The sequence below is a fragment of the Morone saxatilis genome, unplaced genomic scaffold, assembly GCF_004916995.1.
Source record: "Morone saxatilis isolate NCDOM2014 unplaced genomic scaffold, NCSU_SB_2.0 Contig17, whole genome shotgun sequence".
Taxonomy (NCBI): Eukaryota; Metazoa; Chordata; class Actinopteri; family Moronidae; genus Morone; species Morone saxatilis.
Window position 1 is genome coordinate 3,596,672 of NW_023339729.1, and position 27,572 is coordinate 3,624,243.

A 27,572-nucleotide genomic window follows, 5' to 3' on the forward strand; every position below is an offset into this window, starting at 1 on the left:
TTCTGGAGAAATCCAATAGCATGACAATACCATTATATAGTGCGAGCAATGACACACTAACGTTGGCTATTTTGTCGGCTAGCAAACTGTCACTAAAGTTGCTGCTGCACAGCTAACGTGCAGAGAGAACAAGATGGTTTCCCAGAGCCAGCTCACCAGCTCCAGACAGCAATGCTCACAACTTTTCCTGCTACCATAGCTAACATTACGACAACAGCATGTTATGCAACATATGTTGGCAAACTAGAAAATGAGATGAATATCCATGGGCATGTCATTTAACGTTACCTCACACACAAATCCTGGCTGGAATGGCTCCAATTAGTATTGTGTGGCTCGGTCCGATTCCATTCACAGAGCCAGGGCTGTGTACAACCACCAGATTTTTTTCAGCGCACACAGCAAAAAGCTGGCAGACCGTGGGGAGATATTCGCTGAATTTGACAAAAAGTGTACTGGATTAAAATCGTTTTACCTTGAATTGCTTACCCCACCTTTAACTAAGAGTTGCCATGCTGCCAGGAGCTTAATCATTACAATGTATTACAATCTTATTGTGTATTTAAAACACATCACGCCTGCATTTACAACACTGGCCTGTGGAACATTCAGCCAGTTAGCTGCAGTGATAATGCAAAGCCAGTGTGGGATGTTATTTGTATATTTTAACATTAAAATTGAAAACACACATGGAAAGCCTTTGTCAATAGCTAGTGTAGGTGGTCACACATTTAGGTGATCCTCACACTTGCTGATGCTAATTGCTCCATTTCCTGAAAATCCCAGTCTTCTGTTCCAATCTTAAACAATGCCCAAACAGTGCAGAAGCCATTTTTTTGTTTAGTATTTTGGCACATTCAGTATATAGCACCACCAAAGTTCTGCCAAGCAGTCTGTTTGAAGAGAAATCCTGTATGTTGTAGCATATTCATATGAGAGTCACACTGGCATTTTAGCACCAGCTGGAGAAATGAGATTATCCTATCAGCAGTGTACAGAGTTTTTAGCCCAGCTACTCTGCCAGTCCTTCTGGACCACAATGCCGCAGAACAAAGAGAGGAGGATGCAGAGTTAACCGCAGGGTGATGAAGCAAATCTTTTCTGGCCCTTCAGAGATACAGTTGTTCAAACTAATCTCACTTTTCACTTTGGTCTTCATGTTGTGAAAAGCTATGGCTTATCATTTGGTAACTCAAGGCAGGGGATTGTTGCATTCCTTGGTTAGCCCTGTTTCTTTTTTCATTTTACCTGTTGTTCTCTTCTTTATTGCTATTCTTGTGTCCTCGCTGAACTAGACTTTGTGTTTGCAAACTCATTTTATGTTTTGTTTTAACCTACTTAACAGATGGGTGGGGTTTACGACATATAGGACAGTAAAATAAGAGCCACACATTACAATCAATTACACACATTGTGTTAAAAACTAGTACACGATCCTTTGATTGATAATCTGTCTGCGTTGTCCTGATGCAGTAATTCCAACTGATCTAGTGCTTCTGAAAGAATCAAACAAATGCTAACAGTTGCTGTTGGATCTCAGGTCTGATTATCTGGTGGGGTTGATGCATTTTCTCATTTAAAAAAGAAATTCTCTACTGAAGTTAGACTAGAGAGAACAACACATATTGCTCTCTAACAAAGATCACAACTACAACTGTGGAAGGTTTTTGTCTGCCACCTGTTACTTCAAAGCGCATGTGTCTAAAGACACAGTCTTAAGTTCCCATAGTAGGAACAGTACACAACCAGTGCTCAAAAGATTCAGACATCACATACTCTCACACACAGAAACAAAATAGCAAAAGAACTCAATTCAATGGTTTCCTTTTTGTTGCGCAAGCTCAAGTACCGTTGGCCTCAGGTGAATCAAGGCTTTAGAGCAAAGTCCTTTCCCCATGTAGTTCTACTAAAAAGCACCAGTAGAGTTCAGCTGGTCCTGCACCCCTACTGCCACTGCCCACCCCTCAATCCCTCTGCGTAGCAGTCATTAACTGGTGGCAGTCCAGATCTCCTCGCAGCTCCAGAGGGCCCGGCAGCCTCATGCCTGTCTTCTGATCCACACACCAGCACTTTCCCCGCTGGCCATCACGAGCGGGGTGACACTGTGGACATTAAAGATACATAGAACATTCTAGTTACATATAACAGCTTCTTTAACAGGTTCTAGCACAGGGGCCAGCAACCTTATTATCAAAAGAGACATTTTTGTCCAAAAGTAAAAAGTAAAATCTGTCTGGAGCCACAAAATATTTTCAAGCATTATAAAGCCTAATTTCTTGCACACAAATCAACCATCCGTGTAAGCCAGGAGTGTTGGTGGTGAAAGCAAATCTGTCCAGGCACTATTCAATTCTTTATATTTTTTTCTTTTCATTTTGTTTTTTTTTGGGGGGGGGGGGGGGTTTTTTTTNNTTTGGGGGGGGGGGGATTTTTGGATTTTGGAATCCAAAGCTAGCCTTGTAGCCACCGCTATTGAGATTTGGGAAAATATGCAGGAAAAAGCATCAGGTCAACACATAACCTATGACTCACATTTTAGTTGACAAAATATTAAAACATTTGTTTTTATTCGGTGTGTAATGTAACATTTTTACAATTGGAGAATGTAACATCAGCTTAGTTCTACAACAATGATCAATGAAAATATTCAAAAAATAACATAACTTCAAATATTGAAGTGCTCTGATAAATATTGTTATGGTAACAATGGGTCAAATGTTTATAATGATAAACCCGACCTTGCCGTTCCCCTCTGGCATTTTTTAAATCAACATTTTTGTTTTACCGCTAGCAACTTTGTTATTTTAGTTCACTCTCCCCGTTCCCAACAACAGCAGGTAGCTGTTTTCAACAAAAAAAGCTTTAAAACCCCCGTACATTATCTGCCCAACACACTGACTCGTCAGCAACTAACTGGTGAACAGAGAGCAGCATTTAGCAGCTGAAGAGAGATATTTGCCTCAGGAGTTGGGGGAGAGCAAAACAGAGTGACTATTGGACTTACATTCATCAGACGAACACAAACACAACACATAATGGATGCTAATGTTGCTCTGTATCTGCTGTGTTTGCTAACATATTTTACAAGGTGATAATTTGTCATTGTTGTATTTACAGCCTGTTGAAGAATCAATGAATGCAGGTTTATTTAGAGCTGAGCACTAGGTTAGAGGTTACCGAGCAGTGTGATTATCTAGACAGAGTAGATAATGCTTTGTTGGCAGGGCCATAATTCTCTCTGACAACCAACCTGGCTTTTAAACTTTTAAAGACGTTTTCATTGTTTTGCAGCAGTGTTTGGCTGGAGTTTGTCAGGTGTAACATAATTATAGCACTAGACCACATCAAGACAATGTTGTCTACTTCTACATTAAGGCAAACTACATCCAGCTGGAACTTAACGTTGCCTTAAACAAACTGTGAGAAGTATCTCAAGTCATTTGATGATTTGATTCAAAGCCTCTCTGATTCCTTCTGTGAACTTTGAACAATTCCTGTAAATACAAAATTTATTGCGTGATTTTGTGCTTTCTGGTGATTTACAGTTTTCAAAAAGCCCCCAAGACCAGTTAACAATCTTAGAGCTACCCTGCCATGAAATGATTCCCAGTTGTCCCTCATGACCTGTGCTTTACTTCCCAATAGGTTTTTTGTTTTTTTTATCACAGTGCAGTTTTAGTTAAACAGTAAACAGATGCCTGTGAGTGTGAGCAGACAGAGATACTTGAACTATGTTACACAACCTCAGACTCTTGATGACTGGTGCCTTAGCATAACTTTCCTTTTATCACTGACTCTGCGTCTGCTGCTTTGATTGCATATACAAGTCAGAGAGGTCTTATCTGTGTTTTTATGTTAGTCTCTCACTCTTATCTGCGTAGTTGCCCAAACATGCAAAGGCAAAATAACGAGTAACTGCATCCAAAAGCTAATTGCATCCATCACAGCAATAAAGTGATTATTGTCCAACAGTTTAGGGGAAACCACTTTACACACGCAGCTCAACTGAAAGTAAATCACTTTTCATATGAGCTTAGAAAAATAAGGTCTTGGCATTACCAGGACAGTCTGCTTGGAGACACTTTTGTGTTGATCTTGAACTTAGCAAGACAATATTTCATCGGCTGCAGGCATGTTTTGTGTTTTGGCCCACAGATTGCTGATGTGGTTTGAAAGGAACTGCTTGAAGTACAAAGATAGGCATTTTTATTTGGATTGGCTAAATAATAGAGATTCACAGTTCACCCGTACACATGGCCAAATAGTGGTCTGCTCAGTAATTCAATAAAGCTCATAATGAGTGTGTGCTTGAAACCACAGACCTGTTTAGCGTGGAAATCTCCATTCTTGTCACAGTTGGGTATGGGGATTGTGAAGAGATCATCATGCGTGCGGGTATTTGATGCCAATCTGTCCAATGCTCTCTGCAGCTCGGCACGACATGGAGCCTGTAGGAGAAACCGTTTTTTGATTAAATGTTTAATCACATCAGCAGACCTGTAGACGTGTGTAGACATTTGCAGTAGCGAAAACTGCTGTGATAAAAAGAAATGCCAAATTCGTATCTTAGATAAAATCTAGACACAACTACCATACGTTAAGGTATCATTTCAATGTCTAAAAGAAAAGAAAATAGTAAAAAAAAATAGTCGCAATTCAATACTGATGCTTCTCTATGACCTACATAAACACACAAGAAGATTGGCTATTTTTATATAGTTATACTTAATGCCTGCCACCGGGTTGGATTTGGTCAGATTCTCCTCCAAATCAATGAAACAAAGCAGTGGAAACACACCACATTTGTCCACAGGGGCCACCAGAAACAGCACAATGAAAGTTACTTGTAGGGGCTTTGAGGTTAAATAAATTCGTAAAATAAATGCCAGAACAAACTGGGAAAACAGGACATGTTTTTGGATTCATACTTTTGTTCTCTATTGGGGTAAAAGATTATTACTTAACCTGCTGAGCACATTGCCTCAAGTGCTCATGGGAACTCATGGCTGTTGTTGCACAGAAGAGTTTATTCAGTATTTAATTATATTATATACACTGTGTTGGAAAAAAATGGGAAACATAGTTTTACTGTCATGATTTATTTATTGAAATCATAATCAAAGTGCTGTTGTGGGACTAAACTCAACATCACACAGCTTTTTATTTGACACCAAGAAATGTCAACAGACTTACATTGTACATGTATCTGCAAATAGTGCTTTGAGTCAGCTGCAATGAATTCACAAGCCAACTAATGATTGCATGTGAATGCTTCATTCTGGCAGCCTTTTTAATCAATCAGCACTGCCAATCAGAGGGCACAAACATTTTAGAAACATTTAAAAAAATAAAAAACGTAGCTATCCAAAACGAAAGGTAAACCTAAGTGGGTGGGCAACCCGAGTAAATCTATATGTGTATATATTTGTCTGTATGTGTGGCATTCATATAAGAAATTTCTTTTAAATGAACGTACTAAAATGTGGTAAAACCAGTCTGTTACTGATTAATAGGGATGTTATGATCCTGCTCTTGCCAGTTTTAAAACAGAAAATTGCATGTTGATGTCAATGCGCACCTGTACTTTATTTTGCAAGACCGCAATTAAATGTTACGGTCTGTAAATAACTAATTTGTACAATTTATAACCTGACTGTTACACTTGTGGCTTTGGAACTATAAAGTCTTAATGTGAAACACCTGCTGGGGTTGAGGCATGTGCTGCAGAGGGGATTGCCCGGATTGGTTATTTGCTGTGAAACTGATAAGATGTCAGAAGTTTCTCTCACCAGCGCCGCCTTGGTCTCCTCCCTGGCAGTGTTGCTTCTCTGATTTGTGGATTTTGGAGGGTGTCGGGCCAGGGTCTTCTGTATGCAGCGCTTGTCCTGTGGACTGCACCGGATGTTGCTGTTGTTGGGATGCTCAGGGGTTATCTCATCCTGCCTGTCCATCGCTGAAGGACAAGATATAGTGCTTTACTTCCTTGAACTCAACAGCAAGGTGAACAATGCACTGTCAAAAGTACTGCATAAACAGTTTGCCAAAAACATTTGTAGTGCTCATGTTGCATAATTATCCATGCAAGATAATAATATCACGTCTTAATGATATCTGCATAATTAAGGGCAGCATCTATTATTTTAATGATTTGCTATATAGAGCAGGAGCTGTTCTGCTGCTCCTCCTTGTCCTTCTACATAACATCCCATACAGCTGAACATGGTGAGATGTAGGCTAAAAATGAGGCCAGGTTAACCTCAAGGACACAGAGCTGTGTTCCTGCTCCGGGGGGGTAATCTGTACCTCAGCTCTTGCCCTGGTACTTTTCAACTACTGCACCACAGACATGCCACGAGCTCTGAGGCTTTTTAAACGATACCACCCCTGTTCTGCCACCCTCCGTACATTGTGGTCTGTGCCACATTCACCTTTGCATCCCTATAATCCTGCATTTCTGTGGCCCTGCAGGCAGCCAGCTGCTTCCTCAGGAAATGCCCCCCTCCCTCTCCATTCTCCGCCCCTCCACAACAACCTCAGTCTGAGCCAGATGGCGGTTGTTAGAGGGTATTTGCACTGTCACAAGTGGGCACAACTGTGTGTGTATGTGTGTGTGCTATTTGGTGGTTGGGGGGCACAATATGGGTAAAGTGAGGGATAAAGGTTGTGTGTGTCTTTCTTTGTGCTCATGGTGTGTTGACTTTCACCTGTGGCTTGTAAGACTTGGCAGCATTTGATGCTTTCTGCTCATAACCCATGGCATTTTACAGATTGGCACTGGAATCAAAGAACTTTAAACTGCGGTTTCACCATTTTGAAGCTGTTCTCGCTCTGATCATCGAACCAGATCTGAGCTCTGGTTAATATCTAAGGTCACTGCCAGGCATCCAGTTAATTACTGTTGGCAAAGAGACAATGATGGTGGGTCAGTAGTAGCCTCTTTAATCCTGTGCAATGTGCAGCCTTCAGGTCTACAATGCAAGGCACACACACATTCAAAGCAGTGCAAACTTTTCTTTGCAGTGATAGTTCTCAAGCTAGTCCTGGCCCTCCGGTATTCAGGATATTGATCCTGGGCCATTTTATGTGATGACTTGAATTTTTTACAACTCAGCAACAGGAGTTGGAATGTTTCTTTAAACTTCATAGACAGTCATCTTGCTTGGCTTGGCTTGTCTGGGGGGAAGTGTCTTCTGGCTGTTTGTATTTTTAGTCTTGTTGCTGTTAAGCCTTGCTCATCACTTTCTTCCACAAGAGCCAACTGCGTTTCAGCTGTTTCCTTCGTTCCAAGTTGTTCTTTCTCCTCTTTTGCCAGTTCACACTTTTCCGATTCCGCGCTCTATCGTTGGGCGAGCCAAAGTGATTTAGAAGTGGGTCAGGGGTGGCATGTCCTGTTTGCTACCACTGCTGTTTTCCATGAAGGAAGTTGTCACTTCTCTGTGTGGTTTCATATGATTTGGATCAGCAGCTCTTGGCTTTTGAAACATAATTCCTACCGTGTATTATCAGCTCTGGAGCTGATACATTGCAGTGCATTGCCAGCCACAGGTGCACAGCAAAGATTAAGAGTAAATATAAGTAAGTAAATATATACTCATTTTGGGTACATTGTACTTGATACATTGTAATAAGTTGAAACTAAGCACACAAGGGCAACAACAACAAAGACCGCTACCTGTCTATTAATCAGCAGGCTAAATTCATCATCAGATTAATGTGTAAAATCTTTGTTTTATTTTGATAGCCTAGTATGAGGACAATACAACGTGTGATTAGCAGATGGCCACATAGCCAGTGCTGTTATATATATATATACATATAATTACTGTGAAACAGCACTGAGCATGCAGTCCATTTTGTTAGCACTTAACTGAAAAATTCCAAATCTATTACACAATAAACTGCATTGTTTGCTCAATCTAGTTCTTAGTTAAATATTTGTTGTCACATGTCAACCGACGCAGTTTCAAATGTATTTGTCACACTGGCCACCACACATGTGAGCATCATTCCTTAAGAAGTGAGAGAGCGAGCAGTCTGATTGGCAGGGTCTCTCCCTCTGATGAATACATTTTCTGACTGGGGAAGCATCACTTTCATTGTTGTTACATCATGTAATCTGCATTATGACAAGTGCATGCTACGCTTCTGCTTATATATTTGTCAATCCATGGAACACTAATGTGAGGAGCTAAAGGGCTCATCAGTTTTCAGATTCTGCTGTCAGTGGCTTTAAGGCTGAACTTGTAAACCTCAGAGACAAATATCCTCCTCAGATAAATATTTACTTATGCTCAGTGAGATTGGCAGAGTACTTCCCTACAGTTTATGCTTCCACTAGCTTGGATCTAGGATCTAAGCCTAACGAGAGTCTATGTGCGACATTTCTACAAAACCTGAGATGCACCCTTATAAAAATGACAGCTTCATTTGTGCTCTATTTAATACAGATACACAGAGGATAGTTTGAAATCACTAAGAGTAGCTGCTGAGTAGCTTCCTAAGAGTGTACAGAGCCTGATTGATGTAGGAGCCAATATTAGCTTATCTAGCTTACTGGCATATGGGCAGTAAGTAACAAGAACATATGTAAGACAGGCTCACTTTTCAGCTGTAAAATGCTCCACTCAGTACATATTTTGGACACAGTTTTTGTAATGCTTTCTAATAGGATGTTTGATCTGTGCAGAATGCTGTCTGTGCAGAGTTTGACACTAAAAACATGTTTTCACATTCATCTGCTGAAAGTAGAAAGCCACTGAACATCTTGTTTTTGCTAACGTCCAGGAGTTTCATTTCTCATTTTGCCGCAGTAGAAGAGAACTTCAAGGTGTGTCTGTACACTGTGACATCACTGTTGGGTGTGGTTATATGTGCAGCTAGTGCAGTTGTAGGTGCACCATCGCACATTTCTGACTAAACACTGAAAACTTAATCAAAGAGATAAAAAAAGAGTTAAATTACTCTTTAAAATGTCAGTTTATGTCATGTTTATGTAAAGAAAATAAAAGATCAGATATCCAAAATATAAAAGAAACAGAAATAAAATGGGAGACCAATGGTGCAATCAGTGTTTTAAAGTTTTTTTAAATGTCCAGTGTGTAGGATTTAATGGCATCTAGCAGTGTAGTTTGCAACTCCCTCCCTTCACCCTCCGCTTCCAAGTGCGAAGGAGAAACTACGGTGGCCATAAAACTCAAAAAAACTCGAACACCCCTATCTAGAGCCAGTGTTTGGTTTGTCTCTTCTGGCTTACTGTAGAAACATGGCGATCCAACATGGCTCCATGGAAGGCAACCCACAGCGTCTGTACATTAAAAAGGTCATTCCAAGGTCACAAAAACACAACTATCCTTATATTCAGGTGATTATACACTAATGACTTTTAAGTAGCCATTAGCCTTTAGTCGCAATAAAGGATCAACTACTCCATTACTGAGGCCTTTGCCTCAGCCAGTGTCATTCCTGTTCTGTCATCTTATTAATTTATCTTTTTCAAACATAGGGATTGGCCTGTTTTTAACAACCAGTCCATAAAACATGCTTAGATTGGCTTAAAATGTGAGTTTTGCAAAGCAACAGACAGACATTGTTTATAGTGTTATGGTTCTCCTTGACACTTGATAAAATAGATTGCAGCACATTGACAGTAACTAATCATCTTTTGAGAGGCTACTCCTCCAAAATGTTTTGTACCAGTATGTTTTCAAGAGTTTCTGGCTGTGAGCTCAAAAGTCAGCAGGGCTTACTACCAAAAAACTGTTCTTTTCAGTCAACACTGGATGCTGCCAGAGTATCAGGTCACTGGTTTCCAGGCAGAGGATTTCTTTGAATCAGTTAATCATCAGAGTTGATGTCTAGTGCAGTTACAGGAACACTGTTTAAGACTACCGGCATGTGCTGTAATAAGGCCAGTGGAACTTTTTATAGTGTCATTTGTCAAAGGAAAGCTTGAAAGTTAAATGAACACAGAATCACAGACCTTTGTTGAAAGGAACCCTGCTGCTGCACTCTCTGATACTGCTCTGGTCACTTCCCATTCAGCTAATGTTAGAACAGGCGTCCAGATGTACAACATGTTTGAGTCCAACGAGAGCAGAGCAGCAGCAAATTACTGTCCTCTTTGATTTAGTGCTGATTTACCCTTCAGGAAGCCTTCTTTGAATCCTAAATTATACTTTTTAATCGGACAGGTGTTATAGATTATATTTAGCAGAATGCGCTGTTAAACATTGCCACTGCATAACTAAGTTCACAGAAACTGAAGCCAACTATAAAATCACCATCACTCTTAGCTGTGGCAGCTTTCTAACAGGTTGTTAATTTTCAATAAAGAAAAAACAATAGTGTACTTGTGTAATATTTCCCTGTCATGTTTTGGGAACTTGTGAGAGGTGTTTCCCACATCCCCTGCCTCTTTTGTGATTCATGGTTTCACTCTTCATTTAGATGAAAACATGATCAAAGACATCTGGATTACTATCCAACAATATAAACTGAACTGAACTGAGATATTATAGTCATCTTTAACCTCAGGGGCATAACTCCATAGGCTGGACTCTATCCACTGCTTGTTTAGTAGATTTATTTGCTTGCAGATCTGTGAGTAAATTTTGTCACAGTGAGTTAGACTAATCTTAGCCATCCATCACTTGTTGATACACTGATACTGCTACTACATGTAATGAATAGATCTATGAAGAGAGGGAAACCTGCAGCTGCACCAAATTAGGTCAAACTATTCTGGGTTACATCATTAACTTAATTTTGAGTGGATTGTTCTTGTTTTAATGTTTGTACAGAATCAGGGTCTTGAGTAAAAGTGCAAGGAGAGGAAATTAACACAACAGCATTTCTGCCAGCCGGTGAAGGGGTGCACTACCTGGAATATTGGTAACAGAGCATTTCATCTTTACGAAAGGCACAAATTAACAGTAAAAACCACTGCTCAGAAAATAGACTTCATGATCAAAATGACCATTTATCAAGACATTGAGATATTGAGATATGTTCATGTATGAAATCTGAAGGATTCACTGTTGTCCGCCGATTAGGGCTTTTATGTTTGTGTATCTCTCAGCTCCAACACTAGAAGGGGGTCCCTGTCCCATGGAGGACAGCAATTAGCTAATCACATTTACTCCTGCCCCAGCTGTACAAATGTGCCGCACAACCCAAAGAAAGCAAATACACAACAGGGACATCTGCTGAAAGAGGTTTGGGAAAAGCCTCATATATACATTCACATCTTTAACCAGTTCACAACTCCCAGAACGTGCCGAAGAGCCCTCGCTCGTAGGAGAAAGGAAAATCTAGGTTAGCATGCTGCTTTCATAAAGACCTGTCTGCGTCACAGCAAATTGGGCAGAGTTGGACAGAGTCTGGCTCCACCAACAGCTTCATTCATGCAACTCCTTCAGTGCCTGTAGGTGTAAGACTTTTTATATCTGACATCTGTATCAGTTTGTTAATAATATCCGTTTCACTGTCAGGGGGAAGCATTTGAATACGACACCCGGGCAGACCCGGCAGGAATGTAGGAACAGACGCCAACACATGCATGATGATTGATTCTAAGTATTAAGATAGAGAGGGCTTCTAAGAATGGGATATTAAGATGCACTAAAGCTGTCTTAGACCTTGACATAAGATGCAAGATAGTGCTTGTTGCTATGGAAATTTGGTTCAAAATAGCCTTAAGGTTGATACATTTTTGAGAGAAATACACTGTTTTGAACCAAAGAAAAAGGACTAATAACTCTTGCCAGCCTATTTTCATGTATTACCTTTACTTAGGTACTTTTTATTGGTAGTTAGCAGCTAGCCTTCAAAGTGACAATCATGAGTCAAATCTTTGCAATACAAATGTTATCTTGCAGTATTTAGATGAAGAGGTGTAACTATTAGCCTGAACATCCTAAATTCCCTCCAATGGGCTGTCGAGATCTGCCTCTATCCCAGGGTCCTTTTCATTATGAATTCTCTTGGTTTTTAAAAACCCTCTTTCTATTTTTATCTAGCATGTTCACTGTTGCTAGGAGTGGGGCAGTGTCAGACATGTATTCAGGAGATGCACCCCCTTGTTTAATAATGCATAAGTACGGTGAATGTGCCACAAAGGAAATCTCCTGCTTGTGACTGGAGTTGCTCTCCGCCTCTCCCCCGTGCCTTTCTGATTGTCTCTCTGCTGCCATGGTTTACATTCAACATTCTTATACAGCAGATCTGAGCTGCTGCCCAGAAGAATTGATTTACAGTGGGATTTATTGGGCAGAGCTTCCCTGCTTTGTTATGACAGACTCCAGGGTTGAGAAGGAGTGTGGAGGCAAACAGAACTCAGTGCTCATATTACAGAACACCAAAAACAAAACTTATGAACTTTCTAAAATGTTCCAACTACTGCCTCCCCACCCCGAAGAAAGGACCTGAGACTCTCCCCAGTGCACTGTAACCCAGTTCCGGGCCAGCTGATCGGACAATGCAGCATCAAAGAGCAGAATGTTTCAGGGCTAACAGGCGGGCCAATCCGAGACAGCCATCCATTTTTATCATGCTCTAAACAGCTTGCCTCTTCTTTCTGATTCCATTTAGTCATGCTATGTGCCGGCCTAACCTATGCTGGCCCTGCACAGAGAGCAGAAGGCTCTCATTTCAGCTCTGGCAGCAAGAGTGCCGATGAGCTCATCCTCATGAAGGAGCTGGACGTGGTGGGCGATGCGCTCAAAGGCTTGTTAGGGCTGGAGGGGGGAGGGGAGGGGCAGGGGGTGCACCCAGGGCCAGGGGAAATAGATGCTGCAATGGAGATGAGCATCCTGGGAGCTTTATATTGGCTAAGTTGATCCAAATCTTTGGTGTTCTGGCCTTAGCAGACGACCTACTGTCATTACCAGTAACTGTCTGGGATCCTGGGCCAGTTAGATGATAATCTGGAACAAATGAAAGAACCACCTTGTCTGTGACACGTTCTAACAATTGTCTCATATGGCATAATGGAAATCAACACCACTCCCTTTGAGCAGAGCACAGGAAGGCAAACAGTCGAGAGCAGTTTCCTCAGCAGAGAGAAGTTAACGTCAAAGCAGTGAACTGGAACTGGATATGCAGATAAGACATCCAGCACTAGACATCCCACTGTGTGAAAGTGGAAACAGACTTTCTTCTTTGCAAAAGGAATGCAACAACAAAGAGGAGAATAAGAAGTCAGCCCAGAGGAGTGTGATAGAGATGTGGACAGTAGAAGAAGAGTTAGACATCTGCAGCAGGAGGAGGAGGAGGAGGAGGAGGAGGAGGAGGAATGGGGGCGTCCATGAAACAGCACCCAGTGAATTACTGATTGCAGAGAGGTCTAATAGCCCCAGACTGGCCACACTCCATTACAGTCATTTCATAGAGCAGCTTTTATTACCTCCTCCCATTACAAACATACACTCACATATTCACTTCCACACACACACACACACACACACAGACTCTCACATTCCCAGTACCACCACAATGCATTTCACTGCCTGCACTACACGACTACCTGCAGGATCTTAGTTTAACATTGGCATGATGAGGTCATTGCACACCCAAGGGTTGCTGGGAATTTTTTGTGTGACTATCTGCATTAACCAGATGCTCCAAAACAGTTAACTATTTTGCACGCCACACAGTCATACAGGAGACACAGTACAAACTCCTCGCACACACTCACATGCACACACGCCCACTCCAAGCTATCACCACAGCGCTCTCATCTCTGAAGCCTGCTCTGCGTCTTACAGCAGGGCCCCTTTCACTGCGAGCGGCTGCAAGACAGCAGAGGGACTGTGTGCGCTCTCCCATCAGGCCATGCGTGAGGAGCTGGTGTGTGTGCACGCTCTGGTTCGGGGCTTAGCCGAGATTAGGGTAAACAAGCAGCACATTGTCACACCCACACACCCCCCCAACTCTGACCCTGCCCGGCTCAGGTAAGGCCCAGAGAGCGGAGACAGAAAATATTCTGCTCTGCCCTGCGCTGCCGTGGGTCCACCGAGCAAGAAGGACACAGAGACAGCAGCCCAGGTTTGGAGAGACCTGGTCAGTTGTGGCTGACAGTTGTTACATGCTTCCATACTATGAGAGCACCTCGGCATAGACATTTGCAGAGATATCAAATGTGGTATGAAAGCATTGCTGCTGTGAGCCTAATTGTAATTGACAATAACTAGAAGAAAGAGGAAGTGCCCTGTGTAAAGAATTCTTTATCAGTTCACACACAGACTCTGACCCCTTCGCTCTCACCTGAGTTCTCGTCCGCCTCTCTCTCATCGGTGCACACCCCCTGGCCGTGCATTAATGAGTGCAGTGGCCTCTCCACGCCACGCGGCGGGTAGCAGCGCAGGCCCGTGCCACATCGGGGTGAGTAGACGCCACAGTGAGCCCCCTTTGGCAGGGCGCAGGTGGGGCAGCAGCCGCAGCCGGGCTCCCGCACCGTCTCCTCGCAGCCTTCCGGCAGACGGCAGCTGGCCAGTCTCTCCTCAGAGCACACCGGGCAGCGGATGGCCTGGTCTGACAAGCACAACGCCATCATTGACAGGGCAAACACCCAAAAGCCCCAGCAGGATGAAGCTACTGCCACGCCACCTCCACGCACCATGGCAGCCCCGGCACCTGCACACAATCCTTTACCCTGGTGTATGGTCCCCTTTTGCTTCCCCTCTCCTCTCTGAGTGTTGTGCTGCTTTTGATCACTTTCTATTTCAACAGCAGATTTTAGACCAACAAGGGAGATTTGAGAGGAACGCTTTGTCCAGGATGGTCTTTGATATTTTCAGCTGGTTAGTGTTTCAATTGCAGGGACACAATGCCTCTGCTGTATTGCCTCTCCGTTCCTCTGATTCAATTTCACAGCACAGAAATTGGAGCCTGCTCGTGATCTGCTCGGCTGGCGAATGTAGTGGTGATAAGAACTAGTTTTTGTTATGGTGAAATGAACAGTTGCAGGAAGGATATCCACCACTGTGTTCAGGTGAGTGTTGCTCTCTCTTCGAGTGTGAGTCCAGAGGCTTGCCCGCCCTCTAATGAAGCACCAAAAAAAATCTGGTGTCCAAATGCAAAGCAGGTCATCAAAAGGCAGTGTTTTAAGTAACAGCTGCAGTTTCCTCTTCTTGCTGGTGTGCAGTGCAAAGAACTCGCTCCTGAGAATGGCTCAACACGAGTGGCTCTCCTTGGACTTTATACTGGTCCATGGACACGCCTCTTTCTACAGTGAGAGAGGAGCTGAAAGGCACAGCGGAGAAAAGCCAGGCTAAAGCTCTCTCCCTCTGTCTCCCTCTGTCTCTCTCTCTCTCTCTCTCTCTTACTCACAAGCTTATATACACTCTCCCTCACTTGTCTTCTCTCAATCCTGAGTGCACAGAGAGAAAAAACTGCTGAATTGCCCTCTCACTTGTTCACACACAGAATACACTTAGTTCTCTCTTCCCACTATCCCATTATCATTCTTTTCAGTCGAACATGCCCAACATTTTTTTTTTTTTTCGAATGTATTGATTTGCCTTGATTAAACAGAAGAAACATTCCAGTCCATAAAAAACAAAAAGACAGAGGACACATCAGTGCTGTTCCACTTTAATCAACCACACGTATGTGCCTCTGGGGTTGAAAAATGGTTCAAACAACACAACCTCGTGCCTGCTCCTTCAACAGGGTCTCAGTGTGTGTTTGCATACGTGTACATCCAGTGGTCAGTCTAGTCTGTGTTGTTGCCCCCCCCCCCCACATCCCACTCTCATTATGTCGGCTTCTTTCTCTTTCTTTCTGTTGCTACTAACTGGAGTGGGCAGCTATAAAAGGCAAATGGACAGTCTAACCCCCCCAACCTTCCTCGCTGCCGCCCTGCCCCCACCAGTCCTAAAAAAGCCTCCCACCAGTGGGATCGCAGGATAAGTTTTAACAACGCTGCAAGCTGGGATAGTTTATTATACATGTGTGTGTTTCTGATCATCAAGTCTTTAAATCAGTGTGTTACTTTGTTCTTGTTTGCCCGTTTGTGCAGATATGCCCTACACCAAGCCTTTAAGGTTTTGAATCATGGCTTTTATTGGTCGACGTCTCTCTCGCTCTCTTTTTTTTCTTGTGTTCATTTGCCTTCATTTTGCCATGGAAACCCAGCATGTATTATAATGCCTTTGTGAGTGTGCTTTCTTTCGGCTTTTTTCTTCTAGCTGGTAGCTGGTTGCCATAGGCAGGCTAGCGGCAGCAGGCAAGCCTTACAAGGCCGTATACCACTCAGGTGGGTGCTACAGTGCGTGTTGTTAGTAACACGGCACCCAACCCTGCTTGGTAAATGATAAGAAATAAGTCAAGAAAATATCAGTGGCCTTCCATGTGATTGAGCCTTTCTGCATTGTAGGTCAAATATTTGAAAGAAAAACGACATCTGGTCAATTTCAAGTAAATAGCTTTAATGAGATGACTGTAATAACAGTGTACTAAAGCCGTTGGAGAGCTGCTTACTGGTCCTGGAGCTCACAGGAGGGCCAGCGGCTTCATTATGTGTCATTTATGAGGTGTTTGACTGTGTGTGTGTGTATGTGTGTGTGTGTGCGGGGGGTACCGTGCAGGATGGTTACTCAGAGGTTAGGAGGATTAGTAATGCTGTTTTGTAGGTGTTTGCTGTTTGCCAATGAGCTGTATTTGAGTGTGTCTGCAGTTTCATATTGCACCAACAGTATTTGTAACTTGTAAATCTTTGTAATAGACTAAGAGAACTCAATTCTCAACTCAACGTTATTTACATAAGACTTTAAACACAACACAGTTGATCCAAACAGGAAACAGAGGAAAACAAACTAAAGAAGGACGACCACGACCACGACGATGATGATAGTGGTACATGGTCACACAGAGCTCATAATAACGACAGACCTAGAGCGATAGAGCAGAGATAGAGAAGGTCCTGTCCCCATAACACAGTCCTGGATGTCGGGACAGCCAGAAGCCTCTGATGATCTCAGTTCTCTCTCAGTGTGATACGGGGACAGGAGTTCTGTGATGTAAGAGGGGGCGAGACAGATTAACACTATAAAAACAAACATCAGGATTTTCAATGTCAGTCCTGGCAATGACGGGAGCAATGTGCTGCATTTTGAAATAGTTGTTTATTTATTTATTATTATTTTGAACTGAGACGGGATAGACAGGACTGAGTGATACCAAAGTATGAAGAGATGCAGTAATCAAAGCAGGGGGAAATGAAGAGATTACTTTTTCCAGGTATGAAGTACAAAGAATTTATCTGAGTTTGGAAATGATGCGGAGCTGCATGGAGCTTAATTATACTACCTGATTGATTTGTCTCTCAAAGCTCAATCAAGAATCGAATATGACGGCCAGAATTTTTAAGATGTGGTTTAAGAGAGGGAGTCAGTGGGCCAAGATGATGAGAAATGATGTTAGTCAAATGCTGTGCTCTAAATAGAATAACATCAGTTTTATTCTCATTGAGCTGAAGAAAGCTTGCAGCCAGTAAGGATTTTATAATGACATTTTGTGCCTGTATCAGATTAGAGGGACGACAGGAAATGAAGGGAGAGACAGATGAAAAATCACATGCAACAAGTCCCTGGCCAGGAATCAACCAGGGACATAGCAGTTCATGCTCATTGCCTTAAATCCCAAGGCCACCAGGGTTCCCCATCATCTAGATAGTGGGGTTTTATTTTGCTGTTTTTTGGCAGGTTTTTCAATTCATCAGTTCATGTTTTTTGTTTTGTTTTTTGGCCTAAAAATGAATGCCTTAAGTTTAAGATGTGATTGCAGTTGTGGTAAAAATGTTATTTGTACATGATGTCATTGGCAGTTTCTTTTGTCCAATACAGTTTCCAATAAGTACATTCAAACTCAACAGGAACAAGAAACAAAATTGGCTCTGCTGTTTTTAAATGTTGTACAGAATGATATTACTGATTGGGCAGAGAAAAGTCGGAAGGAACAGTAGCATTCTCGTTTGGCCACAAGATGGAGTAATAGCTCCTCAAATGGAAACAAGGCAGGAACCATGTGGACAGCCTGAACTGATCGAACCCCTCATCAGTTCTTTGTTTCACTCATCAACATACAGGATTTTAAACTCTGCCTGCTTAAGTTTAGTAAAGGAATGTTTATAATATAATCATGAAAATGGTCAGGAGTAATCTAAACAATTGGTGTTGCTACTCTGCTGTACGAGCATGTTTTGGTCTTTGTTGCTCCACCTTTTCAAAATAAGTTCCTGTTCCTTTAAAGGATCTCTCCAAAATTCACCGTAGTGACGTTGCGTATATTCCATATTCAGAGAAAGTCCAGTGGCGGAGTGTGGAATCTCCTACTAGAGAGCGGTTCTCCTCCGAGTGCTGAGCAACAAGCAGGTAAGATCATTTTATCACATGTATTATCTTCCAACAAAAACTAAAACCCAAAAAGTACCTTGGTAATAATTGTAACGTGTAGACATGCGCTTTTCAATTTCACTTTGATCGTGTGAGAAAGTTTGTTATTGCTGTATTTTCCTCACTGAATGTGATGTAAGAGTAGTTACTCTCTAAATAATGAAAACTTTCCTAAGTAACAGCTTAGATTTTTTTGTTACAGTTACATTTGTAATATACATTTTATTGAATGATTTAATGACATGTTTTTAAGAGTAAGATACTTTGGGAGGTTTTATTAGTTCAGTGATACAGGGCATCTAAAGCAGTACTGCACAGAGGGATATTTTATTTCCTAATTAATTTTCAAACTGTGGCTACAAGTGTTGGAGTCTCACTGGCTGTGGAAAGCGCTTTTACACTTGCTCCTATGTACAGACCTGGCAGGAAGTACATGTGCAGTGAACATCATCTCTTTCTCATAAGGCTAAATGTAGTGACAGGGTCGAGCAATCAACCGTGGGCCTTTTTTTTTTAATAAACTTCTTTTTATGCTGTCCAACCAACAGGAACAGTGAGATGCAAGCGTTGCTTCTATTTCTTAACATGCTTTGTAGAAATAGTAAGGGGGCTTTTAATAGTGTCAAGAACATAAAGAAAGTTATATTAGTGTCAGTGTCTCTAACAAAATGTCACATCACGAATGTATGCAGCAAACCTGCTTTTTATAATAAAAGAATTGTTCCGTAAACACTTCACGACAGAGTTAGTTGTGTAAGCTGCCATAAAAAGGAATCTGGCGTGACCTGGTTAGATTTATTCAGATTCCAACTACCTCTCATTAACCAGATATAGTAATTTCTCTCCACAGAAGATTTTTTCATCATGGACACAGACAAACATCCTGAATTCATCACCCCAGAGGAAAATGGGATGGGTGAGTATCTGATTCCTCATCTTTAAATGTGAAAATGTACGTGATCAGGCTGCACACATTTCTCCACAGCTGCCACCATCCTGCCTACTGCATTGCCTGAGCGCACATGACTGTAGATTACTGAAAGCTGTATGTGGAGGGGTTTTGTGCGGGTTACAGTTGATATCAGACCACACGTTTTCTATGTCCCCGCAACAGCAAGATGAAGCACATTTAGTGCTCTTGATGAGATTTTAAAATGAGAACTGTAGTTAACTGATGTGTGAAGTTCTCTTAATGAAACAAAAAGTAACACAAAGTTTTTACACATGCACAATGTGTCACTTTTTTCAGACGTTTGCAGTGATGTTGCAGATGTGAAGCCACAGGAGGAGAAAGAAGAGAGGGAGGATAACTCATTTAGTGAGAATGGAATGCAGGGTGCCGAAGGTGTGACAGATCCACGTATGTGTACCCACACACACACACACACATACATACGTACGCTTCATATCTTTGAAATCTTTCCATTACACCTTGCATTTTAGCCATGAAGCTCACACCATTTAGCATCGTACAATTACTTTTCTGACCGCGGGCAATTGGAAAAAGTGTGAGGGACGCTGCTGCATACACGGATATTTGATACAATGAAACGCTCCTGTAATGGGAAAAATGTCAAGTCTAGCAAAGGAACTAAAATAACTCTTATTTTTAGAGTGGCCACTGTGGAGTTCTGTCTTTATCTTCAGGGTTTTAATGGTTTCATATATAAAAGTTACTCAGCCCATAGGAACAAGGACAGGTCTTTGACTTGAGTTAAACATGTAAATAAAATTTCAATAAATAGCCCAGATGCAAGGTTTTTTTATCCAACAGCGGATTAATATAATCAACTATAGGCAGATTTCATTCGGTATGACTGACGTGTCAAAGTAAGAGCCATTTCTATGTCATCCAACGGATCAGACAAGAAAGGTATCATGAAGATCTTGGTGCTCTAGTTATCCCAAGGTATAGTTAAAAGCACCCTCTTTGTGTCTCCTGCATTGGTGCTCATCATGAGGTGTCATTCAGTTCAAATAATTAAATTTAATTTAATCTGCTTTCAACGCTGTTCGGATAACAGTAACAGTGTCAAGTCAACCCCAGTCTGGTTTTGTTCCTTACTGCAGTGTCATGTATTGTATGATAAAAATTACATATTGATTATTTAATGTTATAAAATGAACATTGTCAGATATTATGGGCATTTATTTATATAAACTCAGCAGTGTACCCTCACACCAAAAAACAAAATTTTACACATTTCTAAGCTGTGACCACCTTGTTCACATGATACTTTGAGTGTGGAAATGTTTTACTCAGCCTTGTGGCCTTAGTCCCTTATTTGTCATAAAAAAAAAGAACATGGTGTTACAGACAGCTCTCCTATTTATTGCTGACTGCCACCCATCTGCCCCAGTGGGTGCATTTCCTAAAACCCTGCTCTGCTTCTGATGCGCAGCCTGCGGTTCACTGCTCTGAGACCCTGGACTCTATATCGGGCCTCTCGGAGCTCTGTGTGTGCAAAGTTTCCATAGCACCTCTGAGCGCTTTCCACAATACAAGGCGCTGCTCTTCAGCTCATCACCAGTCACCGCCAAGACCACAGTGTGGTTTCTGGATGGAACTGAGTACGCTTGGGGTGGTTGACACTTAGTAAAAGGCTAGGTGAGAGGTCCTGCAAACCAGGCCTCGGGACTCTGCGTGTCAACAGTTGTGGTGTTGAGACATTTACATACAGTTGATCCTGTATGTTGTGGAAGTTTGACCTACAGTAGGTCAAGATCTGTGAAAAATGGTCAAGAAAAGAACAATGGGAAAAACTTATCATATATCACATATCATAGAAGCAGACCAGAGTTAGTGCTCTGCTGGCTGATAGAGGAAATTAGGGAGTATATTTGGTGCAGATTAACGTTGGATTCTCTGCATCTGTGACACAGGCAATAAACAATCAATCTGACATCTCTTTTTAAAAGCAGATGAGGAATTGGTGTTATCTATGCGAGGCGCGTGCTGCGTCTCTGTCCTGCCCTGGTTCTAGTTTCTCTGTATTCAGAGGAAATGCCTTACCCTTATCTTGAGCAAACATCTTCTGAATCTCTTTGTGACACCATACAGCGGCCCAAATTAAGCTACCCACATTTTGGAGACGTGCTAGTACTAATAGCAAACTTATCAACTAAAAATACAAATGTAGAAGTGAAGTTGTGACAGTGTTTCACGGTTTGTTTGGAGTGGAGTATCATAAAGCTTATTTGGTACCTTATTTGGAAGTGGGGACAAACATCAACTGTTCTGCATCTGTACTATATCACTCCATGTGTCTTGTCTATGTAATAAGGTGATTTTTGTCACTTGTCACTTCATGTGCGTTTACATCAAATGTCACCTGCTCCTCCTTGCTTAGGTGTGATAAAGACCGAGGTAGAGGAGATAGAAGACAGCGAGGAGTACCCCAAGGCTGAAAAAGAAACAGAGATTGTACCAAAAGAGGAAGCAGAGGGTGCTAGTGAAGACGGGATGGAGGAAGGATTTGATGATCAGAGGACAGAGGAGGACGATGATGAGGAGAGGGACGGGGAGGGGGATGAGGAGGGAGATACCCTGAATGAGCCACAGGACCTGTCACTGGTGGACTATTCGCGTTACGACAGCGCGGCCCTTCCAGACGCCCACGCAGGAGCAGCAGCTGGTGCAGAAGAGACCTATGTGCCTGGAGCCGTGGCACCCCGCATCCAGACGGCAGGCAAGCTCAACTGTGACATCTGCGGCCTGTCCTGCGTCAGCATCAACGTACTGCTGGTGCACAAGCGCAGCCACACTGGTAAGCACAGGAACACAGCCCAAACACCTGACCTCAAACACAACAGTTGTGCAATCATCACCCTGTTGATAGCAGGGGGAGATTGCACCTTGCATTGACTAGGTCAAGATGTTTGATCGAATAACTACGATTGAGAGCGCGCAAGTCTGCATCATACATGACGCACGTGTCCTAACCAGTGCTACAGCAACAGCCAGAGGTTGTGAAATGTCCTCTATTGTTGTTCAGATAAAAAGCACATGCAATAATTTTGTGATTTGATCACAGTAACAGATAAGACAACACAACATAGTACATCTACATTATTATTATTTATGTACAATTATCATTATTCTGTGATCATTCTGCCCTGAATTATGCAGTTCCTGTAATAATTACCTCATGCATATGGTTCATGAAAGTATTTAAATCAAGTGCTGAGAAGAAAGTACACTATGGAAAATAATGTTCATCCCATACACATGAAGCACACATTTTCTGTCACGGTCAGCTAAAGTTGTTGTTGGCCACATCTGCACACATCACTTATTACCAGAAAACGAAATTTACAAAGCCTGGCAAGGAATTATTGTTACAAGTGCTGCATTTAATGCAGCGAAAAGTGATTGCTCTCTCTGTGTCTCTCATTCCCGCCATCACTCTTCAGTGTAATCAACAAAGGTTACCATACTAATAGAATAACCATGATGCATTTACTTTGATGCTTATTATTTATTATTTATTATGACTTCTTTTAAGGGATCCTCTGGCATCGTTAGGTTGAATTCATATTGATTTTAGTAGCAAAACATACATTTTTATTTGCAACTTCATTTTACTGGTGAGTAGCTAAATGGTAGAAGAATGTTGCCTTCCAATGGAACTTATGAGGCTGCATTTTCGACACAAGAAGTGAAGTGCACAATATGTTTGGCATGTGTGTGGTTTGAGTCGTGAGAACATTGCTTCTAGGTTTCTGGCAATCAAAGTGGATGTTGCCTTGTTCCCTTTTCAAAGATAGTAAATGATTCTGTGTTTTTGCAATTCACTGTAATGCTAGGAACAAGAAAATATTTGACAGCTAAAGTATATCATAAAGAAACAGTTCATTTAGAAAAAAATAGCATTGGAGAGATCAGAAAATAGAGCTGCAACAAAATTTATTAGTTGTCAATCAGTCGCAAGTTATTTTGATAATTGATAATTGATTAATTGATTAATTGGTTTAAGTCATTTTTAAAGAAAGAAAATCTCTGATTTCAGCTCATTTCAGTTTTTCTCAAATGTGAGTATTTTCCGGTTTCTTCAGTCCTCTATGACAGTAAACTGAATATCTTCGGGCTGTGGACAAAACAAGACATTTGAGGATGTTACCTTGGGCATTAGGAAACATGTGATCAACGTCTTTCACCATCTTCTGACATTTTATGGCTTAAACAACTAATCAGTTAATAGAGAAAATAATTAACAGATTAATTGATAATGAAAATAATCATTAGTTGCAGCCTTATCGCAAAATGTACACTTACAAAGCTGTGAACACCACATCAATGTGTAATCTACGTACAGTCAGACCAATAATCCCAACACAGTGAATCTGCAACAACAGATGACTTACAATTACCAAACTTTTATGTGAAATTAAATATGTTATTAAAAACCAATGTCATGTTAAGATGTGAAATGTGAACGTTTTTTTTTCTTACTCAGGTGAGAGGCCATTCCACTGCACTCAGTGTGGGGCCTCCTTCACCCAGAAGGGAAACCTGCTTCGCCACATCAAACTGCACTCCGGGGAGAAGCCTTTCAAATGCCCGATGTGCAGCTACGCCTGTCGTCGTCGTGACGCCCTGAGCGGGCACCTGCGCACCCATTCTGGTACCAGACAGCCACACACTTGCTCATTCACTCACATGTGAAGCTGATATGCACTGATACTGTATGCACCTGTGTACAGTATCATGTTGGTTGGTTTCTCACTCCTTCATGTTGGTTTCTCACTCCTTTTGAATCTGAACACATGAGGTCTGCTGAGCCTGCATGGCTTTTCCAGTAACACCCTGCCATGCACTCTCATACAGTTACACACATCACATATGAAATCTTACTCACTTGCCTCTGGAAACTTACTCACTTTCAGTTCACGTGTTTTACCTGCAGACGTGCTGCACAATGTCTAATATGCAGATCATCAGTTTTGTATGAAACCACTTAAGGAAATAATAGTCATTGTACCATTTAGATGTTGTTGATGTTTTATGTGTTGGTGATTAACTTTAACTCCTGCTCACAGTAGAAAAACCTTTCAAGTGCAACCACTGTAGTCGCAGCTACAAGCAGCGCAGCTCCCTTGAGGAGCACAGAGAGAGGTGCCATGTGTACATTCAGAGCAAAGGTCCCGCTGAGAGAGGTGAGCAGCCTTGTGTCACCGCCGCTTTCTAACACTCGCTTCATAAACAACATCTTCAAAACTCCAACAGTCCTCACAGCATACAAAAGACACACTTCACACATGCACATAAAGCTGTTAATGTAGTCAGACCACTGCACAGACTACATAAACACACTTTGTAGATTAAACTGTTATTGCTAACAGATCCTGTTTTTATAGCCTCATTAAATTAATGAGCATATGGCTGTTAGCCCATCATTACAACTAAATAGGTTATGGCTGCTGTGGTGTGGAGGCTCGGCACTATAAAGACTGCTTCTCATGTCTATAGCGGCAAAGGGGAAGCCAAATACTGTATGTAGGGCAAATACACACCCTGTATGTCTATAACCTCCCCCCCCAAAATGCCTTTACATACTGACAGGACAGTTGCACGGTTGCAACACACAGACAATGCTGCGCTTCTGTGGTCACCAAATGTCGTAAGTTTATGCCTGATAGTGCCGTAGTGGTGAGGAAGTACATCCTCATCCTGTGGTCTCCTCTCCTGCACTGGTGAAGTAGAAAAGCACCAGGAAGTGAGGTCAAAGGAGCTTCTGATGTCAAATTAATATTGTCGTTCCTCTGTGACTCCGCTTTGAGCAGCTGGTGTGTGTTGCAAGATTTTTTTTCTACTTAGCTCTATAACCACAAACGCTTTGACAGGTGGACAGCCACAGCTCAGTGCTCTCCCTTTACTCATGATTGTGCTCGATTGAGAAGAGGTCTTTGTTTCCTTGTTGCACTTAACTCTCTCACTCTCTTGCTGTCAAGCAGAGGACGGCCAGACATCCAGGGCTCAGATGGGCACTGAGCGTGCTCTGCTGCTCGACAGGCTCGCCAGCAACGTAGCCAAACGGAAGAGCTCAATGCCACAGAAGTTCACCGGTAAGATCAGCTGAACTCACAGCACAGACACATAGAGGTTGAGTTGAGGCACTGACCTTAAGTAGAAGAAACAGAAATGTGTTTGTTTTTTTATTTTAAAGAAGCTCATAGCATTACTTAATATTATGAATGCCTGCATTGTTGATATGTTTATCTATTTAATTGTTACTTGATATTTCTATATCTGTTAAAGCCCACCTGTTTACTGACTTGTGCAGCTATAATATGCTGCTCCCTGTTTTTAATGTTTTTTAAAAATTGTGCCATTTGTGCTTTTTGCTGTGCATTTATGCTTTACAGTACAGAGTTTGTGTTTTGTAGATTATTTCAAGTTCTCTGTCTAAGCTAGTTGTTTGCCTGTCTGTTTGTTTTTGCTGGCCTTCATCTCTTGCCAAACAGGAATTGAGGGCAGAGCACCTGCCTCATACCTGCACAAGAGTGGTCTCCACTGTCCTAAATTCTCTGCCAGAATTGTGTCATAGGTGGGTATTGGTAACCATGCATGGTTAAATAAATAGAGAAAAAAAAAAAAAACATGCACTTGAAACTTCTAGTTACTCACTTTGTATGTTTTGATTCAAACTCAGATAATGTGCCTGGGAGATGAATGATCAAAGGATATCAGTTTCAGTAAATAGCTGACTTTACGGTGCACACATTTTCAATACTTGGCTCTCACCCTTCTGGTTAAGCCTAACTAGCATTGGGTTGTAGTTTCGCAATCAAGCCTCAAGCTGCTCGCAAAACGAGGGTGTATTGGCAAAAAAGCCCTCCTACAGCTTTGTATCAGGTTGACAAATGAAGTGAGATCTTTCAATATGACAACCACAGGGGGAAAAGAGAAGTAAGTCTGCAACCGCAGAGAGAGAGAGAGAATAGGCGGGAGGCGAGAAACGTGAGCAGGTGCCTCTCTGACTATATACTTCTGTGGTGCACTAGAGGCCTTCGTCTGCGTCGTCTGCTTCCTCTCAGCCTTCTGTCCTCTCATGCCTCCAAGCTCAAATGCTCTCTCAAGATGCTCTGATGCTTTAAAGCTTCTTTTGTCCTGTGAACCTGCATGTTCCAGTTTACTCTGTAGGTTTTACTTTGTCTCGCCCTAGGGGTGCACATTTTTCTCATTGCCTCTACTCAACACCAAAGTGAGGAACCCTTATAGTCCTGTAAGGATCTCTATTAGATCTTTTTCCATCTGTAAGCTTTAACTGCTGCTTGCTGCCTGTGGTATTTCTCTGCTCAAGTTGTCGGAATAAATATGTGAAACCTCCTCCTGCAGAGTTTTGAGTGCCCTTTTTTCTCGTGTTGCTGGTCTAGGCGACAACGGTGTCTGCCTGGACCTGAGTTTTAACAGGGAGCTGGTCCACCGAACTGACATCAAGGACCCTCCGCCGGGCTCCCCAGGGCCCGACACCCACCATCAGTCCATCCTCACAGGGTCAGAGGGTGACCCCACTCCCTCCCACAGGCCCTACCCCATCCCATTAAGCCGTAATGACATCAGCCCCATGGGCCTCACCAACGGCCACAAGATGGGCATGCCGCTCCTAGGCCTCCCCCATGCCGCCCAGCCACCCCTCAGCATGGACTCGTTCCACAGCGACGGTTCCCAGATGTCCCAGCCCGTCATGTACAGCTTAGGGCACCTGCTGGGAGGGCTGAACCACCAGAACGGCATCCCTCACCCACACACCCAGCACATCCCGTTGTCACCACTGGATGCTTTACGGGTGGTTCGGGGCGACGGGGAGGCAGGAGCGCTGCCCGGGGCGGTGTACCCCTGTGGCCACTGCAGGGTGATCTTCCTGGACTATGTCATGTTCACTATCCACATGGGGTGCCACGGCTTCCGCGACCCGCTCGAGTGCAACGTGTGTGGACACCGCAGCCGGGACCGTTACGAGTTCTCCTCCCACATAGCCCGTGGCGAGCACCGCCTAGAAGTGAAGTAGCTTTCATTCATGCAGACGTTCATGCTTACACACACACACACACACATGCTCAGACAGATATCACTGTATGAGCACACATACAGATTTACTCATATAAGTAACTGGTAGTATCAGAAATGAAAGCATGAAGTAGCAGCTATCTCTCTGTATGTTTGTTTGTGTGTGTGTG

At 42.5% G+C, this 27,572-nt stretch overlaps 2 protein-coding genes across 2 annotated transcripts in view; one reads left to right on the plus strand and one right to left on the minus strand.

Annotated features, from left to right (window-relative positions):
• LOC118326754 (insulin-like growth factor-binding protein 4) lies at nucleotides 1–15,180 on the minus strand (the record flags this gene model as incomplete). Its single annotated transcript, XM_035659817.1, is given in 4 exon segments — nucleotides 1–2,102; nucleotides 4,323–4,448; nucleotides 5,790–5,953; nucleotides 14,263–15,180. Coding segments are annotated over 4 exon segments (783 nt in total). The 5' UTR covers nucleotides 14,618–15,180.
• Nucleotides 1–27,454, plus strand: part of LOC118326751 (zinc finger protein Aiolos-like) — a gene marked incomplete at its 3' end in the record, with an annotated part of 31,905 nt that extends 4,451 nt beyond the window's left edge. The window contains 8 exon segments of the mRNA XM_035659810.1: nucleotides 18,299–18,371; nucleotides 19,243–19,308; nucleotides 19,642–19,752; nucleotides 21,743–22,159; nucleotides 23,849–24,016; nucleotides 24,432–24,548; nucleotides 25,347–25,457; nucleotides 26,769–27,454. Coding sequence (XP_035515703.1) covers nucleotides 18,299–18,371; nucleotides 19,243–19,308; nucleotides 19,642–19,752; nucleotides 21,743–22,159; nucleotides 23,849–24,016; nucleotides 24,432–24,548; nucleotides 25,347–25,457; nucleotides 26,769–27,403 — 1,698 coding nt within the window.
• Between the last annotated feature and the right edge of the window lie 118 nt (nucleotides 27,455–27,572).